The following is a 16,863-nucleotide window of genomic DNA, read 5'->3' on the forward strand; positions in this document are numbered from 1 at the left end:
TACTTGAGTTAATTGGTTTGCTTTTTGCTTTTGTAGAAGGGCAGCCCCCTTTCATGTCACAGTTCCATCCTAATGCTCTACACCTGCACAAAGATACCATAATATATTATAAAGTACAGCCTGCTGCTGCCTGTAGTCTGGTGCTACGTTTTTAAAAAAAAAAAAATTGCCTTCTTTGTTTTCTTATGTGGGGGATACTCTGAAATCTTTTATATTATTATTCAAATTAAGCCTGATTTCAAATTTGAAATTCTCCCAGCTTTTTCAAAAATGTAATTCTGTTTCCCTCTCTTTTTATTTAGGTTAAGGAACAAATAGTTCCCTCCTTTGTTCAAATCATTTAGAATAATAAGTTTTTCTGTAGTTAATCATATTAGACTCAATCACTTTGTTGGTTTAAAAAACACTTCATACAATCAACTACTTCATTTCAAATAACTCACTTTCAATGGATGGTAGCCCCTTTAATGCCAATGATTCGATTACAACTCTTGCAAGAAAAAGGAGGAGGATTTTGTTGTCACAAAAGCAACTATCTAAAAATGGCCCTAACAAAGAAAACGAACCAAAAACAACACCTACTGCTGGGACTTTCGCCGCCTCTTCCAGGGACACTTCTACAAGATATCCTCTCCAGCCCACTGTCTCAAACCATTCCCACACTCTACCATCTCAACACCATTTAGACATTTTGCAAACCAAAAAAAGATCAAGGATTCTTGCTGCCAATGGAGTGAATCTGTTTAACCGTTTCAACAATGCCGCCATATCTCCGTCGTTCCATGTAGGAGAATCATCAAACACCAGGAAGCGGCCTAAATTCACCCAAACACAGCTACTCATTACAACCCCTACTGCTCTTAACAATTCCCACACTTCTCCTAATATATCAAATCCACATTGTGTATCTTTTCCTAATCCTAATGTAGGTAGAACGGATTATTCCTCCGATGATACCAATGGAGATTCTGAAGATTGCGACTCATTCGGACACAACTCTGATTCTGATGACTCCATGGATCCTCATGATATTCGTGATCAACATAACCAGTGTAAGTTGCTATTTAACTTCTATTGACACAATATCCGGTTAAATTGCTACCCGTTTGATAAGAAAATGAATTTTTCTTCCTGCAGCTTATTCTGACATTGGTGACCCGGTGTGGGAATGTTTAATTTGCCAAGCTTGCATGTGGTATGCAGAACGCAAAAATAAGAGAAAAAATACCACTGTTCCTAAATTCGAATTGTGTTGCAGGAGCGGTAAAATTGTCTTACCCTACATGAAACAGCCACCGTTACTGTTAGAAAAGCTACTTCATCACAAAACTGATCCTGAGAGCAAGAACTTTCAGGCCAACATAAGAACGTACAATGCAATGTTTTCATTTACATCTCCTGGGATGAAATTTGACACCAACATTCCCAACGGAGGAGGTCCTCCTACAATGCGCCTACACGGTCAAACATGTCACCGGATAGGCAGTCTTGTACCACCACTTGGTGCGCTGCCACAATATGCCCAATTGTACATTTACGACACTGACCACGAGATTACAAATAGAATGCGTTGTTTCAAGTAATGAGCTTACCAATCCATCTTTTACCTAAGTGTTTATACGAGGGCTTAAACATATAACACCGTGTTTGCTATTATTTTTTTCAGGGACAATACGTCTATTGAAACATCTATCGTAGCAAAGTTAAAGACTATGTTAGATGAAGTTAATGTTCTTGCAAAAGCATTCAGAATGGCACGTGATATGTTTAAGGCCAATCCTTACGTTGAATTAAGGCTGAAACTTATCAGTGATAGACATGACGATGGTCGTGTCTATAATATGCCAACTGTTGCGGAGGTTGCTGCCCTTATTGTAGGAGATGTTGACACTGGTGAGACAAGAGACCTTGTGGTCCAATACCGGAGTGGTAAATTACAAAGAATTGATGAGTTCAATCCAAGTTATCTTTCATATCAGTACCCTTTGATTTTTTGCTATGGTGAAGACGGTTACCGGGATAATATCCTTCACAAGTATCAAGATGAGACAACTTTTACAAGAAAGAATAGGCAATCTATCAAGGATTGGCTGTGTTTTCGTCTCCAAGAACGCACAGATGAACCTAAAACATTATTGTACTCTAGGAAACTTTTCCAACAATTTTTGGTTGATGGTTACGCTATGATGGAATCAGAACGTCTCAATTGGTTGCGAAAAAATCAATCAAAGTTGAGGGTCGGAAAATACAATAATCTGCAACAACGGTCTGAGCAAGGAGACCAGATTCCAGGTAACAAACAAGGTAAACGTGTTGTTCTACCGTCTTCTTTTGTGGGAAGCAAACGATACATGGATCAACTTTACTTCGACGGTATGGCCATTTCAAGCAGATTGGGATTCCCAGATTTGTTTATCACGTTCACATGCAACCCAAATTGGCCTGAGATTACACGGTTGCTGAACCCGAAAAACTTAAAGCCCCATGATAGGCCTGACATTGTTGCCAAAGTTTTCAACATCAAGTTTAAAGAGCTTATGGTTGACCTGACAAAAAAACATATTCTTGGGAAAGTTATGGCGTGTAAGTTTTCCCCACCATTATGTTTCTAAATCTTATCTGTCATCTATTATTCACAATAACAAGTTCTTTGTGACTTATTTATGCAGTTATGTATACAATTGAGTTTCAAAAGCGAGGCTTACCCCATGCTCACATTTTGATCTTCTTGCACCCCCAAAGCAAGTATCCAACTCCGTCCGACATTGATAACATCATTTGTGCAGAGATTCCTGATCCTGAACTACATCCTGCTTTGTACGCACTGGTGAAATCCCATATGATACATGGACCGTGCGGTCTTTCGCGGCCTAATTCACGATGTATGAAAAATCGGCAATGTTCTAAATATTATCCAAAAAAATTCATCGAAGATACGGTTGTAAATGCCGAAGGTTACCCATTATATAGAAGAAGATCAGCCACCCATGTAATTACAAAAAATAATATCAGGTTTGATAATAGATATGTTGTCCCCTATAACACTCAGTTATTGTTGAAATATCAAGCACATATTAATATGGAATGGTGTAACCAATGCACTTCTATCAAATATCTATTCAAATACATTCACAAAGGATATGACAGAATTGGTGCAAGTGTGGTTGGTTCTAAGTCAAACACCGGACTACAACACGAATGTGTGGATGAGATCAAACAATATCTCGATTGTAGGTATGTTTCTCCAAGTGAGGCGTGTTGGCGAATATTTTCGTACAAGGTTCATGGAAGGAAACCTGCTGTTGAGCGAATGTTTTTCCATCTCATTGGTGAAAAGGCTGTCTATTATAAAGATTGTGAACAAATGGAGCATGTATTAGAAAGTGCAAGCGTAACAGAATCTATGTTCACGTCTTGGCTTGTAGCAAATGCAACATATGCTGAAGCTCGGTCTTTGACATATGGTGAATTTGTTACAAAGTTTGTTTATGTAAAGAGAAACAGAATGTGGAAGCCACGTAAAAGAGGGTTCACTATCGGACGTTTGGTGTGGGTTCCACCAACAACCGGTGAACTTTTCTATTTGAGGATGATGTTGACGGTGGCAAAGGGCCCAACTAGCTATGAAGATATCAGGAGGGTCGGTGAGACACAATATGACACCTTTAGAGAGGCATGTTTTGCTATGGGATTCTTAGATGATGATCGAGAATACATATGTGCTTTAAAGGAGGCAAGCGCTTGGGGGACAGGTCATTATCTTAGAAAGCTGTTTGTTATTATGCTCTTATCAGGTGCTGTAAACCGTCCAGCCCATGTATGGAAGGAATCATGGATTCTGTTGGCCGATGGTATCCTGTACGAACAAAGACAAATTGCCAACAATCCAGGTGCACTACTTTGACAACGCATGCTATTTATATTCTTAACTACCACGTAATGTATCATGTTGTTGTGATCTTATTACAACGTAACGCTGCCTTCTTGCTACAAACCACAGATTTAACATTACCGGATGATGCAATCCAGCAGCTGTCATTAATAGAGATTGAAAAAATGCTACAACTGAACCATCGCACCCTGCATGATTTCAAGCCCATTCCTTATCTGAATGACTATGTTATTCAACAACTGGGAAACCGGCTTATTTACGATGAAAGACAGTACAATATCCAGGACATGAAGGCGGAATTTGATAACCTATTCAAGTGTCTGACTGGTAATAAAATCAAAGATTCACATATTTCTTATTACTATATTACATGCTTAGGTCATAATATGTCTACAAGTATCTAATTATAAACTGTTTCTTATAATGGTCTTTACAAGACGAACAGAGGAAGATTTTTGACCAGATCATGGATGCCGTCAACAAACAACAAGGTGGTGTCTTCTTCCTGCACGGTTACGGCGGAACTGGTAAGACATACATGTGGAGAACACTTGCAAGTGCACTGAGATCTAAGCATGACATATGTCTAACTGTTGCAACAAGTGGGATAGCATCTCTTTTGTTGCCAGGGGGTCGTACAGCTCATTCAAAGTTCAAGTTGCCAGTTCCATGTCTTGAGAAATCAACTTGCAAAATTAATTTCAATGACCCTAGCGCAGGTCTTCTAAGGGAGGCAAAGCTGATTATATGGGACGAGGCCCCGATGGCACACAAATATTGTTTTGAAACGCTCGACGGGACTTTGAAGGATGTCATGAGTAATTACGGTAACTCTGAAACTATTTTCGGAGGTAAGGTTGTGATTTTTGGTGGGGATTTTCGTCAGATATTACCCGTTGTACCTGGAGGAAGTCGTTCTTACATTGTCCATTCAACAATTAATGGTTCTTACATATGGCATTATGTTAAAGTCATGAATTTGACCAAAAACATGCGTCTATCCTCCGGACCATCTGAGCAAGATAAAAAGGAAATTGCGGAATTCTCTGATTGGCTTTTAAAGATAGGAGAGGGACGAATTTCTGAGCCTAACGACGGTTATGCGAACATTGACATACCACCCGAACTTTTAATTCCAGACTTCGATGACCCTATTCAAGCTATAGTGGAGAGTACGTATCCTGATTTCTTAAATTGTTACCAATCGACTGATTATCTAAAAAATAGGGCCATTCTTGCTTCCACTTTGGACATTGTTGACAATATCAATGACCATATCATTGCCATTATGCCAGGTATAGCTCTGATTTACTTATATACACGATCTTGCTTCCACTTTATATTGTTATGTCTTTCCTAATGGATACTTTTATAGGGGAAATAAGAGATTACTACAGCTTAAACTCGGTTGATCGATCAGAGATCCATGACAGCAACATTCTTCAGGTCCTTAGCCCAGAATTCCTCAGCTCCTTAAGAACTTCTGGCCTACCCAACCATCACTTAAAGTTAAAGGTTGGAACACCAATCATGCTTATGCGAAACATTGATCAATCCCAAGGTCTGTGTAATGGAACAAGGCTTATTATAACTAATATGGCTGCTCATGTGCTTGAGGCCAAATTGATGGGTGATAACAATAATGGGAAAGTTATATACATCCCGCGAATGGATATGTCCCCGTCTCAATCTCCTTGGCCATTCAAGTTATCGAGACGACAATTTCCTGTTATTGTAGCCTACGCCATGACCATTAACAAATCTCAAGGCCAATCGTTGGATTGGGTTGGACTCTATATACCTCGGGATGTTTTCACGCATGGGCAGATTTATGTTGCCGTTTCACGAGTTACAACTAAAAGAGGTATCAAGATATTGATTCATGATGATAAAAACATCCCAAAGCTTTCAACATGTAATGTTGTATATAAGGAGGTTTTTAACAACATATAGACGGTACGTATATCTCTTTTTTCCAGCAGATAGTTCTCACTATTTGTTGATAAATTTTCCTAACCTTTACCAACTGTCGTTTTTATATCCTCTACATGTCCTTATTATGCTTTCTAATAAAACATACCTTCCTGTGCAGATCAAACGAAGTTCAGAGGAACCCATCCGACGTTAAAACCAACACTTAACTATTTAATTTTGTCTGTCACACTACCGTAGCAAACATTATTGTATCACTTATCTTTATTTGCAGTAAAATACTTAATTACTCCTAATATTGTAAGCCTGCCTAAACCTACAAAGATGAAACATAAAGTGTAATTCTTAACTATGCAACTACAATCAATATCCATTTTATATTCACACAAACCAACCCATCAGAATCACAACAATATGAATGTTTTACCTGAGGATGCAATATCATTTTTAATGTTTCACGCCATAGCAATGCTTTAGCCTGCATCTTAGCCGAAATCCATATTGCTTTTTTCCCATTCTCTGGACACCAGTTCTTTTGTGTTCTGTTTTATTCCACTTGTGTGTAGAATCCGTTTTCTTCTTTAACATAGGGATTTCAATAATGCATCATTTGTTTGTTCCGATATTTACTTTCATGTGGGACTCTACTTTGGCATCACATGGTCACGTCCGGTTGGAATATATTCTCCCATCAACTTTTTTCCTTTTCTGTACAGCAACTTCTAGGCAAAGAGGCCCACCACATATCACATGCTAATAGAATATATTCCTTATCTCCTGCATATCAGGTCCTACCACTTTCCACATGCAATGGGTTGCAGTATGTTTTCATTATTAGGGTCCCATGCACTATTTTATATGGAATCCTATGCACTATATTTAACAATACTAAGGGGTACTATTCATATTTGGTATCCTATGCTTTTCCGTATATATATGGTCCCTCAACTTCTGAACATAAATCAAATACAGCAGAGTCTCATTTTGTAAACCCAACAACAAACAGAAGAAATTTCATATGGCTTCGATGGGAAAACTTTCTCACTTTGATTTGGAATACTCCTTCACGATAGCAAAGTTATCTGAACAGGTTTCAAGTTATGTTTATTTTAGTGCTTTTGCAATAATTAATAACTTCCTAAGACAACTATTTTTGCATTCTTTAATAACTTCTATTTTTATTGGTAGAAATATGCAGAAATTGATCCCAAATTTATATGTCGTTTTGGCAACAACATAACTAAAACATGGACCATCCTCAACAACCAAGGAGTGCATCACGTCCTAATTTATAACAAAGACGAAATTCATCCACTTATAATTAGTGGATGGAAAGACGCTGAAGATTTTTATAATTGCCCCGTCAATGCCGTTCTTGAGGTGGGTTACTATATGGATGACAATTTTAGCATTCTCAACATAAAAAATATAGTGGATATCGAGCAATTGCCGGTTCACCATAGCAGGTTTTGGGGAGCAGACAACATTATGGTTTTCGACCTGGGTCTAACAAATGTCGAACTATGTCAAAACAAATTGGTAAAAACAATTTGTTTGTTAAAGTTACTTACAACTTTTATTCTACTAATGCTCTGATTTTTTTTGTTCCTGCTGTCTACAGAGATTGGATGAAGACTTTGCTGCACTTTTAAAAGATTACAACTACAACTGTCTCAACTTGTGCTGTGATAATGGTAAGAGGACAATCCTGAATTTGGCATACATAAACACTACGTACCCGACAAAGTTAGGACCCAACTGGGAAGAATTCTGTCAAACCAATATGTTTAAAGTTGGTGACACTATTAGGTTTAGATTTGATGTCAGATGTCCAAATAAAAAATGTCATGTATATAAAATCCATTGATTAATCGTATTTGTGTTAATTCCATTCTCATTTGACCTTAACATTATTATAATCGCATACTATTATGTTCTATTGGGTTTTACTAATTAATACTAAATATATACTCTAAATATTAAATATCCCAATTTACAGATTTATGGCAGAATCATTCTATTAAATTTATTTCTATACATTGTTATTTTTACTAATTACTCCTTAAAATAAAAAAATTTCTTACCCGTACAAGTAAAAAAATGACAAAATAATAACTACAACAGGGTATATAAAGTTATAACACGTAAAACTTCCAGTAGGTTTTGATTCAATGTAAATTACAAAACAGGCAGCAATACTACAAATACCATAATTAACACACATCAAATTTCTTAAATGCTTCTATTACTTAGACAAAAAAGGTTCAGCAACAACCTATGCAAGACACAGCCTTCTTTAGTCTTGCACACCAAAATGACTTTTAAACATGCGGACTCATGATAACCGAACACAACTTTCAACGATTCACAACAGTAACCACTATTCTTGATGCACGAGGACTACGAACGGCAAAAACCACCTTGTCTCCTTTTTTAAGTTCCCTCTCATTGGCAAACTCATACCACCCACGTCCTATGAACCTAACAACCTTATTCTTCTTCTCAGCAAGGTGGACTTCACAAGCATAGTGTTTTCCTGTATCAACATCATGAATCTGTAGCACCTGATCATCCTTCAATAAATCCATCCCAACAACTTTGTCAGGGATTTCCTGCAGAATAAAACATAATTGTAACTCAGTCATTTCATGGCAAAACTCTTTCTTAGTACTAATGTGTGATATTTTTCTAAAATAACCAACTCACCAACAGATGTTTTCTAACTGTTTCCCCACACTTTACTTTCAGTTTCCATACGTGGTATGTTGTGGTCCTTCCAACTACTTTTTCTTTCAACTCATCTTCATCTTCCGAACTGTTAGGAAAATACAGTTACATAAGCAGCTATTCTTTCCATACTATAACCTTTTATCATGTATAGGATTAATGAAAAAAATTAAACAAAACCTGTCACTGTCTGAGGATATGGAAATACATGCTGACCCACTACCTATCACACTTTTCATTTTCTTCGAAACCCTATCTTCTTTTGAAAACTCAGTCCGACCACCAATCACACTTTTCATTTTCTTCGAAACCCGATCTTCTTTTGGGAACTCACCCTGCTCAATCGCACTCACCTTTGCATCCTCGGCATCAACTACACAGTCAGTCCACTCACATTCTTTTTTCACAGTCTTCGTGTTCTCGACTGAGTTACCCACTTCATTTCTCCTTTTCGTACCAGAAGAACCAACAACCCTGTTACCCAGTTCCGATGCCATTTCCTTTTCACTTTCAGCCGACCTGTTCTGGACGAACAACTCCATCTCTTTATCGATCTTCATTCTTCTCCATCTAGCCTCCGCCTCAAGTGAACGAAGTGACCTACATTATTATTTTTTTGTTTAGAACCGGTTAATTATGCAACCAGTTTTTTTGCTGAACTTTTCCGACAAATATGACCTAACATTTATTATACAGAAAAACTATAAACAACCAATTTATTACTCACCTTTCTGGTTGTCGACCGTAAAATGGGTTCCCGTAACCATTACTGGCCATTTTTCTACTGCTTGCTGAACACTAAATGTGCAAGAGTCAAAATGTAAAAGGTTTTACAATAATGGCAGCCGAAAACAATGTTTTGCCCCTAATTTGCATTTTATATTTATTCATCATACATAATTTGCGGATAATTGTTTAATACCATGGACCTAAAGCCCATCCGACTCCTAAGCCCAATTTTTTTCTTGGAACAATGCCATACTCTTATTTCCGACTCCTAAGCCCAATTTTTAACTTGGAACAATGCCATACCCTTATTTTTTTATGCTATAACTTATTGTCTGTATTGTCTCTATTACAACACTAACCATTAAGGAACTATAATTTGTATGGGTTGAAACATTACCGACTTTTAACTTTTTTTGACAAAACACCTTTTTTTGTATTGGCATTTATGCACTCTTTTACCAGAAATTATTATTATTTAATCATTAACCTATGTCAATTTTGTGAAAGGACCCTTTGGAATAATCAAATTTGTTTATTCAATTCGAAACGTGTGGGTAATGTAACTCCCATTCACAACCTATTAGTCAACTTTCAACACTATAACAATAAATGTATAATTCTCCTGTTGTTACAATTGCAGTTTAAAACCTGCTATATATATTTATATACATACATATATATATATATATATATATATATATATATATATATATATATATATATATATATATATATATATATATATATATATATATACATATATATATATATATATATATATATATATGAATTTAATAGACACACGCTTAAAACTATTTTAAAGCCTACTGAACAAATTTTATCCAAAATCCCACGCAATGTGAAGTATTGCAGGAATAGCATAACTTAAGTTCAATTGACAAAAAATAAACTTGGAAAATAAAAACTTACTATAAAATCACCAATACAAAATAACAAACTGTCAGGTTCTTAGGTCATAAACAGCAAACACAACAAAACATTGTTTGTTAGTTAAGAGTATAATTCCACTGCCTTAACAAAGGCATTGAAAACTCCTGATTAAAATTCACCAAAAGTTACACCGAACCACAACGCTCAACATGAACCATTATTTCATCCACTGGTGGGTATCGGATGACAAAGTGCAGTTTGTCACCTACTTTCAGTTCTGATTCCTTTGCAAAATCGTACCATCCACCTATCAAGTACATCTCCTTCTTCTTAGCCCTCTTCTTAATCTCGCAGTAATACGGCACTTCCTTATCTACATCGTAGATAACTATTCTCCCTTTTCTTCCACGAAGACAACTTTTGATTACATGTGCCGGAAATTGCTGAACAAAGGACACAAATTATACACATTTATCTATATGATACTGCCTACGCTGGATAAACAAATTCACATAAATGATTCACTTACCAAAACATTGGTACACATCTTCTTTGCATCCATGACTTCGCGTATCCAGTACTCTTCTTCCTCTTCCTCATAAATGGGAGTGTACATTCTGTAATTTACCTACATTAGTGGGGAATCATTTACTTTGGAAACCAATTTTAATACTACAAAACAATAAATGATTACCCTTCTGTGTGCAATCTTTCACTCTCAGATAAGGAAGTAAAGTATTCTTTCCCAGCCGGAATTCCACCAACAGGTCTAGGATACGTCTCTTCAACCTTGCCCTTCTTTTTGTCCTTGCTTCCAGGTCCACCTTGACCACATCTGACACTGTTACGATTTACCATATTACACTTCCCCTTACCATGCAAGATTTCTTTCGACAAACCGACTGCCGCCTTGCGTTTTCTCATTGATGGGTTCTTCTTGACAGATTCATTTACAGCCTTATGATCTTTGCTATGCTTGCAAGAAGCCACTCGGTTCGGTTCAACATCAATCCTTCATGAAAAAACATAAAGCCTATCAAATTAACGAACATGAATTGTAACCATGATTAAATCTGTTAAAAAACAAAACCTAACCATATACTACACATAATTTTTAAAGTTATATAATACCTCGCAGTATGTACACATGTTTATAACACAATTACCTATCGGTCGCACCACCTGCACTTCCTGAGTATACAACTTTCCCCTTTCCTTTCTTCTCCGACCTTGCGGATGATTCGCAATTACCAACCGGTGCAGTCTTTCCATGTATATTTGCCAATGCTGTGCCACCTTTATTACTCCTGCATAAGTACACATACATAACAATATCATATTATTTCCTGATTGATACATGTTGAGCCAGAAATTAACAAATACTTTTCATGTTTATTGTAGTTAATCAATTAAACTGAAACCTTCTGGATAAATATCTGCGATAAAGAGTGGCATGATACATGTTTCCGTCAGAACTAACGCCACATCCGGCTACATTTCCTATTCTCTTTCCTTTATGCAAACCTCCTATTCCTTCTTGACCCAACTGTCCACCTGTACACTTCTCAACAGCAGGTTCATCCTCACTTCCAGGATCAGTTTTCACCTTCGATCCGGTGATCTCCTCCATTGCATCTTTCCTCTCCTTCTTTGCACGTTCTAATTCCTCCAACATAGCTTTGAGAGTGGTACTCCGCGTACGTTTCCCAGAAGGTTGCATTATACGGCAACCATCTTCAGTTCTGCATAAAAAAACACCTTAAGTACCAATCGCTATGGCGATTACTGTGTCAAAAACAATCTTACCATATACTATACTTTAATAAACAATTTATACAGCCTGCGTGGACGGTGTACGATAGAAATCTAAACAAACCAAACTAAAAATCACAACATGCAATCAACCTGTAAAACCTAACACATGAAATCAACCGTCTTTTCTGTAACAATGATGTGTTACGACACTAACACACTTAAACAGTGTCTTTGGGAAGAAGCCTCATGTAAACAATAGCTTGACGGTGCGACACGACGGTGCATGCAGTGGGGATTGTAGTATCAAGTTCGGTAACGCATAACTACATAAACATACCTTGAATTCGTAGTCTTCGCTGTTGCCGGCGTTAGATTTTGTGCGTCTCCTTCCATTTGGGACACTGTAGATGGTTGGTCTAAGGAAAGAAGAAAAGTAACTTGAATGGATGGTTAGAGATAAATGTAATTAATGTCATGGAACAATTCCCTTTATATTTCACCTTTTCATTTCCTTACGGTTATTTTTTTTTTATTTCTTTTTTATCCCTGTATTGCAGATGTAAAACATATAACTACTCTTTCTGATCAGCATTGTTTTAGATATTTTGATATCTATTATCTAATTAAATTCATATATAATTTCATTTTATATTATTTTAGTTTAATAAATTAATCAATATTCCAATAATTTCATTATTCTTATTTGTAAATGTGTTTTATATTCTATGTAAATTACATTCATAAGTGTTAACCACACGATTTATTTTTCCTATATTCTTATATTTTCCACCCTATCTAAATATTTCTTAATACAAACCTTATATATTTACCTTATACATCTCATTTAATTCGTGCTATAAACTAATTTCTAAAAATTATTTTTAAAATATTCTTTCAAATATAATTTACGAATAAAATATTCTGTCATGTTTTTTTTTTACCAAAATTTCAACACCCTTTTAATAAGAACTTTTACGTTCCTTCCAAATTTTTAGTGAAAAGAAATATAATTACTTACATAACCACATTCCATATATGTAGATATAGCAAACCAAATACCAGAAAGAAGATGTAACCAACACAGAATACAACAAAAGTTAATTACATCACCATATTCCATTGTACAAACACATTCAATGTTAGGTTGTCCAGCAAAATATTACAACAACATAAATTATGACACTCCAGGTCACACCACTTAATACAAAATCTGCAATGACAAAACACAACTAACAGGCATCACAATCTTAACTGATTGCCACGGCAAACAGAGACAACAATTTTTTCCACAGGAGGGTAACTGATGGTGAACTGCAAAATATCACCTTTGTTGAAGGTTTGGCTTCTGGCATACTCATACCAACCCCTGCACAGAAACATTTCAGTCTTCCCATCTCTCTTCTTGAGAACACAATTATAGCCCTTATCTGTGTCCCTGTCATACAACATGATGCTGGTCTTGCCTTTCAGTTGACAACCAGTTATTACTTCAGCAGGAATTTGCTGCAATTATTTATACATTGCTCCAGTTAGAATTTGCTGCAGGATCAACTCACAAGAACTGTCTAAACAATGTCATGCAGATTTGGAGTTTTAATATATCACTTACCATAACCTGAGTCCCCATTGTTGCAGGCTTGGTGACCTCCACGATCCAGCTTTTTTCATTTTGTATGGCAGCAAACTCATCATCATGCCTGAATGTAATTGTAGGCATTTAAAACTATTCTATAATTAACTACACCCTATTACTAAAACATAACAGGTTTTCAAAATCTACGTTGTAATACCTTCTATGATTTATAGAATCAATAAAAACTTTTAAGTTCTCACTTTGGTCCTGGGTTACATTCTAAATATTTAACAGAAATTGATATATCTACCTTGGCTCATCAGTTGAAATAGATACGTGGTCCTCCTCAACCTCTCCCATTACTTCTTTTCCTTTCCACTCACAGCTCCTTTCTTTCACACTGCCACTTGGTCCACATTGCTTCTTCCTTCTGTTATCAACCTTTTTGCATCCTGTGCTGACAGTCCCTTCCCTACAACAACAACAATCAAATTTAGGCAGTCTTCCTAATTATATGACATTAGGCAGATTATTATTATACTTTTGATTTGTAACTACCAAATACTTAGTATAACTTATACCTTCCTTCAACTGTTGTGCTTTGTCCTTCCTTACTCATTTGCCTCTTCTTACGGTTATCAAATTCTTTACAATGCTGTTCTTCCCTACATCCAAAAGATCACCAAAAACATCTTCTATCAAAACATATTTACAATTCTCACAACAATATTACCCTTATTTAATACCTAATTAAGCTAATCTTTTTACTTAGATACATCCAACAGTTACATTTCTTCATCTGGACTATTACATAACTATAATAACTATCACCTCGAATCATAGCTTCTAAGTAACATATATAGTGTCAAGGTTTTACCTTTCAGAGTCAGAAGATAATACAATTACATTACATTCGGCCTCTCTTCGGGACTTCCTTTTCCTACCGCCAGAACCAAAAACGACCTCATCTATGGCAATGCCTTCAGCTTTTCCGGATTGAGCCTTTTGCCATCCTGCCTTCCATTTTATTGAAGTAATGCGTTTGTCCAGAATCGCCATTACACGCCTAAAGTGACTCTCGCGTTTCCACATGCAACCCACCCACTTCCTTCGGTTGACTGTCTCCCAACCTCTCCTCCATTTACCCACGACACTTATCAGCTCCACGATCCCGCGAATCTCAGTCTCCCTCTTCAACCTTTCCCAGCTGTCCTCCATTCGAAGTTGTTCTTTGGTCCTTATATTTCAACAAGATATGGAAACATTAAAACGACGAAGATGAACATTGGATTCATAAGAACATAAACCCATGAAAGCTGCTTACATTTTTGCAAAATCTCCATAACTAATACAATATAAGAACAGTATAAATACATGCAACTAACCGTTGGGGGATGTCATTTGGTCCGGAATCCGACATTGAACCGCGATTATCCACTGTTGCTCCGACGACAGACTACCGCTCACCGTCCAGAAACCCTAACACTTCGGGAAAATATCTATCTCAAAATCTGTAACCAAGTCTTATATGTGCTTCTGTTGCATGTGTAAGTCTTGGGCCCATTAATACTATATTTAGCCTAATGTCTTTATGCTGGCCCATTAAAGGTAGTACAATTTTTGTCCTTTTTAACAAAAACAACATTGTTCCAACTATTATGTCACAGAGATTACTAATTGGGAACATTTGTCTTTAGTACTTTGTGATGTCAACTATATTTTTTATAAACTCAATTATTGATTTTTTTTATTGCCCTTTTTGTATTTCACTTATATTCCTAAATTTTGACATATTGGTCCCACTATTTCTAACTACATAAAGATTTTAAATATTTTTTCCTCTCTTTAAATATTTTTAACACAATATTTAAAAACTCATCCCATTATTTTAATTTCTACAACTTTTTAATATCAGCCCATGCTTTTTCCATTCTCATATCTACAAATAACCCTATTTTTTTTTTCAAATTTGCTATATTTATTTAAAAACAAATTCATTTGCATTTCCTACTTTTTTTTATCGATTATATTTTTATTTTCATTTTTTTTTCTTGACAAAATGATACACAAACCGACACCAGAACCCGTGCGGACGCACGGGTTTCACACTAGTTTCTATTGAAAGAATGATCTTCAATCTTCAAGGTTAACACAAGTTCTATTACCATGTCACTCAATAATTGTCACAGAGCATTAATCACTATTAAAGGACATTAAAAAATAACTTTAGTTAAAATAAAGTTCTTGAAAAAGGTATCATCTCTTTGCACTTGTAACAGTTAAATTGCTTTTTTTTGGATTGTTTAACATAGAATGACAAGTTCATCGATACAGTAGGTGTCAGGAGAAAAGGATAGCAGAAAAAGTATATGATACAATAGGTGTCAGGAGAAAAGGATAGCAGAAAAATACATTATAGTCTCAAAGTTCCATTCATCGATATTGAAAAGACATGTTCAAGAAAGATAAATTTTCAATGTTAACCACCTTATTGAAGTTTGGAGACTAAACATGATCCAACTTAATCTCATAATGGCTTTTATTACCATCACCAAGCTAGTAAAATGTGCAATAGCATTTCCAAGAAGTTCATGGTTAACCCAAACAGATTTCAAAATCCATTAACTCATAGACATTCCAATTTGCATCAAGTTAGCTTTATGACAAAACCTCAATTTCATAGGAAGCAAATCATATTGATTCAAACAATCAATATGATTCAATTACCATATTCTATAAATATTGAACTCAGAATGATCAAGTAATGGGAGTAGAAACAGTTCTTAATTGATAACCTCATTAAATCGAATTAAGAAACAATAGACATAACTTATTGGAAAGATTTTATTTATTGCAGTGTACTTGTCCATATCTAGACAGAGATTGCAAACATCACAAATTATTCATCTTTTATGTATTTTCATACTTGTCATGTTGCAAGCAATCTTTTCCATCTTGGCCAAAAAAATGCTTCAAGAGACAACCATTTTCTACTGGAATTTTTACGCCGAGGCATCGTCTGTCTCTGTCGCTAGCCCCTTGTCTGTTTTGTGATCTCATCAAGGTCATAACTTTCTTGAACTCTTCCTTGTCTATTTCTCTGTCTACAAAACAACAGACAAAGCTCAATGAACATTCTATCAACAAAATCGAATGCCAAAACATTATTTAACTATAGCTTATGATATTTTCAGAAGTAAAGAGGATTCCTTGTCAATAACTACTGGCTTGATGCCTTTCTCATTATTATCTCTTCTATATATAAAGGTTACAAGGCTATATAGGTAATTACACTAAATTATTACATTTAATGAGCATCAATTTGCTAACAAGAAACTGATGACGTAGACGCGGAACAGCCTTA

At 35.9% G+C, this 16,863-nt stretch overlaps 2 protein-coding genes across 2 annotated transcripts; both read left to right on the plus strand.

Annotated features, from left to right (window-relative positions):
* Positions 1–448: 448 nt before the first annotated feature.
* On the plus strand, positions 449–5,845 carry LOC131596014 (uncharacterized). Its single transcript, XM_058868563.1, has 8 exons — positions 449–1,052; positions 1,138–1,195; positions 1,259–1,579; positions 1,667–2,583; positions 2,670–3,890; positions 4,001–4,219; positions 4,330–5,187; positions 5,268–5,845. The coding sequence occupies exons 1-8, from the start codon at positions 449–451 to the stop codon at positions 5,843–5,845; spliced, it is 4,776 nt and encodes a 1,591-aa protein (XP_058724546.1).
* A 997-nt stretch (positions 5,846–6,842) lies between these two features.
* On the plus strand, positions 6,843–7,695 carry LOC131596022 (uncharacterized). Its single transcript, XM_058868575.1, has 4 exons — positions 6,843–6,914; positions 7,013–7,363; positions 7,446–7,518; positions 7,634–7,695. Exons 1-4 carry the CDS (start codon positions 6,843–6,845, stop codon positions 7,693–7,695), a joined length of 558 nt encoding a protein of 185 aa, XP_058724558.1.
* The last annotated feature ends 9,168 nt before the right edge of the window (positions 7,696–16,863 follow it).

The sequence above is a fragment of the Vicia villosa genome, linkage group LG1 (assembly GCF_029867415.1).
Source record: "Vicia villosa cultivar HV-30 ecotype Madison, WI linkage group LG1, Vvil1.0, whole genome shotgun sequence".
Taxonomy (NCBI): Eukaryota; Viridiplantae; Streptophyta; class Magnoliopsida; order Fabales; family Fabaceae; genus Vicia; species Vicia villosa.